The 4,445-nt window shown below is 63.5% G+C and overlaps 1 protein-coding gene across 1 annotated transcript in view; it reads right to left on the bottom strand.

The window, feature by feature from the left end:
• Positions 1 to 997: 997 nt before the first annotated feature.
• LOC106898700 (putative pre-mRNA-splicing factor ATP-dependent RNA helicase DHX16) overlaps positions 998 to 4,445 on the bottom strand; it is a gene marked incomplete at its 3' end in the record, with an annotated part of 22,558 nt that continues 19,110 nt past the window's right edge. The window contains exon 4 of the mRNA XM_014960110.1: positions 998 to 1,113. Coding sequence (XP_014815596.1) covers positions 998 to 1,113 — 116 coding nt within the window. The remainder of the gene's footprint in view (positions 1,114 to 4,445) is intronic.

The following is a 4,445-nucleotide window of genomic DNA, read 5'->3' as shown; positions in this document are numbered from 1 at the left end:
AATGTCCCCAATGTCCCTGGTGTCCCCACCACCCCCAGTGTCCCTGATGTCCCCAAGGTCCCCAACATGTCCCCAGGGTCCCCCAACCTATGCTGTCCTCCACATCCCCAACCCCTCCGCTCTCCCCCAACACCCCCATGTCCCCAATGTCCCCAACATGTCCCCAATGTCCCTGATGTCCCCAGCACCCCCGGTGTCCCTGATGTCCCCAAGGTGTCCCCAGTGTCCCCAACGTGTCCCCAATGTCCCCAAGGTCCCCCAACCCACACTGTCCCCAACATCTCCAATGCCCCTGATGTCCCCAATGTCCCCAACATGTCCCTGGTGTCCCCACCACCCCCAGTATCCCTGATGTCCCCAATGTCCCCAATGTCCCTGGTGTCCCCACCACCTCCAGTGTCCCCAATATCCCTGATGTCCCCAACGTGTCCCCAAGGTCCCCCAGCCTACGCTGTCCCCAACATCCCCAATCCCTCCACTCTCCCCTGACACCCCTATGTCCCCAACGTCCCCAATGCCCCTGATGTCCCCAATGTCCCTGGTGTCCCCACCACCCCCAGTGTCCCTGATGTCCCCAATGTCCCCAAGGTGTCCCCAATGTCCCCAAGGTCCCCCAGTTTATGCTACATCCCCAATCCCTCCGCTCTCCCCCAACGCCTCCATGTCCCCACCGTCCCCAATGCCCCTGATGTCCCCAATGTCCCCCATGTCCCCAGTGCCCCCAGTGTCCCCGATGTCCCCAATGTCCCTGGTGTCCCCACCACCTCCAGTGTCCCCAATATCCCTGATGTCCCCAAGGTGTCCCCAAGGTCCCCCAGCCTACGCTGTCCCCAACATCCCCAATCCCTCCACGCTCCCCTGACACCTCCATGTCCCCAATGTCCCCAATGCCCCTGATGTCCCCAATGTCCCTGGTATCCCCACCACCCCCAGTGTCCCCCATGTCCCCGGGGTGTCCCCCATGTCCCCGGGGTGTCCCCGGTGTCCCCAAGGCCACCTGTAGGAGCCGAGGTCGGGCTCCGTCAGGAACTCCCGCAGCAACATCCCGTCCGTCATGTACTTGAGCACCGTCCTCTCCGACGTGCAGTCCTCGAAGCGGATGCTGTACCCGACCTGGGGACAAGGGACATGTCACCCCCCGCCTCGGTGGCACTGCTGTCCCCCTCCCCAGGTCCCTCAACACCCCCCCCTCCTCCCCACCCTCAGAGTCCTTCCCCACCTCGGTGGTCCCCTGGGGTGGGGACACGTTGTTAGGGTCCCCCATGTTCCTCAGGGGTCTCTGGGACAAGGACATGTCCCCAAGGTCCCCAAGGTGGGGACATCTTCCTTGAGGTCCCCTAGGATGGGGACACGTCCCCTGGGGTCCCATGTGCTCCTCAGGGTTCCCTGGGACAAGGACGTGCCCCCAAGATGGGGACATCTTCCTTGGGGTCCCCTGTGTCCTTGGGGTTCCCTGGGACAAGGACGTGTCCCCAAGGTCCATAAGGTGGGGACACCTTCTTTGAGGTCCCCTAGGATGGGGACATGTCCCCTGGGGTCCCCTGTGTCCTTAGGGTTCCCTGGGACAAGGACGTGTCCCCAAGGTGGGGACATCTTCCTTGGGGTCCCCCAGGACGGGGACACGTCCCCTGGGGTCCCATGTGCTCCTCAGGGATCCTTGGGACAAGGACATGTCCCCAGTCCGTCATGTACTTGAGCACCGTCCTCTCCGACGTGCAGTCCTCGAAGCGGATGCTGTACCCGACCTGGGGACAAGGGACATGTCACCCCCCGCCCCGGTGGCACTGCTGTCCCCCTCCCCAGGTCCCTCAGCACCCCCCCTCTCCCCCACCCTCAGAGCCCATCCCCACCTCGGTGGTCCCCAATTGTCCCCTGGAGTCCCCTGGCTTGGCCTGGGGTGGCCTGGGATGGGGATGTGTCCCCAGGGTCCCCAGGGTGGGGACACGTCCTCTGGGGTGGGGACACGTCGTTAGGGTCCCCCATGTTCCTCAGGGGTCCCTGGGACAAGGAAATGTCCCCAAGGTCCCCAAGGATGGGGACATCTTCCTTGGGGTTCCCTGGGACAAGGATGTGTCCTCAGGGTCCCTAAGATGGGGACACCAGGGGTCTCTGGGACAAGGACATGTCCCCAAGGTCCCCAAGGTGGGGACATCTTCCTTGAGGTCCCCTAGGATGGGGACACGTCCCCTGGGGTCCCATGTGCTCCTCAGGGTTCCCTGGGACAAGGACGTGCCCCCAAGATGGGGACATCTTCCTTGGGGTCCCCTGTGTCCTTGGGGTTCCCTGGGACAAGGACGTGTCCCCAAGGTCCATAAGGTGGGGACACCTTCTTTGAGGTCCCCTAGGATGGGGACATGTCCCCTGGGGTCCCCTGTGTCCTTAGGGTTCCCTGGGACAAGGACGTGTCCCCAAGGTGGGGACATCTTCCTTGGGGTCCCCCAGGACGGGGACACGTCCCCTGGGGTCCCATGTGCTCCTCAGGGATCCTTGGGACAAGGACATGTCCCCAAGATGGGGACATCTTCCTTGGGGTCACCCAGGATGGGAACATGTCCCCTGGGGTCCTCTGTGTCCTCTGGGGTCCCTGGGACAAGGACGTATCCCCAAGGTCCCCAAGGATGGGGACATCTTCCTTGGGGTCCACCAGGATGGGGACACATCCCCTGGGGTCCCCTGTGCTCCTCAAGGGTCTCTGGGACAAGGACATGTCCCCAAGATGGGGACATCTTCCTTGGGGTTCCCTGTGTCCTTAGGGTTCCCTGGGACAAGGACATGTCCCCAAGGTCCCCAAGGTGGGGACATCTTCCTTGGGGTCACACAGGGTGGGCACATGTCCCCTGAGGTCCCCTGTGTCCTTGGGGTTCCCTGGGACAAGGATGTGTCCTCAGGGTCCCTAAGATGGGGACACCTTCCTTGAGGTCCCCTAGGATGGGGACACGTCCCCTGGGGTCCCCTGTGCTCCTCAAGAGTCTCTGGGACAAGGACATGTCCCCAAGGTGGGGACATCTTCCTTGGGGTCCACCATGATGGGGACACATCCCCTGGGGCCCCCTGTGTCCTTGGGGCTCCCTGGGACAAGGACATGTCCCTAAGGTCACTAAGATGGGGACCCCTTCCTTGGGGTCCACCAGGATGGGGACACGTCCCTTGGGGTCCCCTGTGTCCTCAGGGCTCCCTGGGACGAGGACATGTCCCCAAGGTCTCCTACTGTCCCCAAGGTCCCCTGTGCCACCCTCAGGTCACCAGGGCCACCCCTCAGGGTGTCCCACAACCCTCGTGAATTGTCCCCTGGAGTCCCCTGGCTTGGCCTGGGGTGGCCTGGGATGGGGATGTGTCCCCAGGGTCCCCAGGGTGGGGACACGTCCTCTGGGGTGGGGACACGTCGTTAGGGTCCCCCATGTTCCTCAGGGGTCCCTGGGACAAGGAAATGTCCCCAAGGTCCCCAAGGATGGGGACATCTTTCTTGGGGTCACCCAGGATGGGGACATGTCCCCTGGGGTCCCCTCTGCTCCTCAGGGGTCCCTGGGACAAGGACATGTCCCCAATATGGGGACATCTTCCTTGGGGTCATCCTGAGCGGTGACATGTTCCCTGGGGTCCCCTGTGCTCCTCAGGGGTCCCTGGGACAAGGACGTGTCCCCAAAGTGAGGACATCTTCCTTGGGGTCACCCAGGGTGGGGACACCTTCCTTGGGGTCCACCAGGATGGGGACACATCCCCTGGGGTCCCATGTGCTCCTCAAGCGTCCTTGGGACAAGGACGTGTCCCCAAGATGGGGACATCTTCCTTGGGGTCACCCAGGGGGGGACACGTCCCCTGGGGTCCCCTGTGCTCCTCAGGGTTCCCTGGGACAAGGACGTGTCCCTAAGGTCCCTAAGGTGGGGACATCTTCCTTGAGGTCCACCAGGGTGGGGACATGTCCCCTGGGGTCCCCTGTGTCCTTGGGGTTCCCTGGGACAAGGACATGTCCCTAAGGTCACTAAGATGGGGACACCTTCCTTGGGGTCCACCAGGATGGGGACACATCCCCTGGGGTCCCCTGTGTCCTCAGGGCTCCCTGGGACAAGGACATGTCCCCAGGGTCCCCTACTGTCCCCAAGGTCCCCTGTGCCACCTTCAGGTCACCAGGGCCACCCCTCATGGTGTCCCACACCCCTTGCGTCCCTGGGGCTCCATGCCCCCATGTCCCCCTCCATGTCCCCACGTCCTACTCCGTGTCCATGTGTCCTTCACCCCCGTGTCCCCATGTCCCCCCCCGTGTCCCCGTGTCCCCCCCGTGTCCCCGTGTCACCTCGTTGCCCAGTTTGGTGCCCATCTCCACGGCCACCCAGGTGGCCACGCTCATGTCCCCAAGGATGGGGACATGTCACTAAGGGTCCACCAGGATGGGGACACATCCCCTGGGGTCCCCTGTGTCCTCAGGGCTCCCTGGGACAAGGACGTGT

The sequence above is a fragment of the Calidris pugnax genome, unplaced genomic scaffold, assembly GCF_001431845.1.
Source record: "Calidris pugnax isolate Ruff unplaced genomic scaffold, ASM143184v1 scaffold548, whole genome shotgun sequence".
Taxonomy (NCBI): Eukaryota; Metazoa; Chordata; class Aves; order Charadriiformes; family Scolopacidae; genus Calidris; species Calidris pugnax.
Note: the sequence above shows the minus strand (reverse complement) of the source record. Positions and strands in the feature narration are given on the sequence as shown.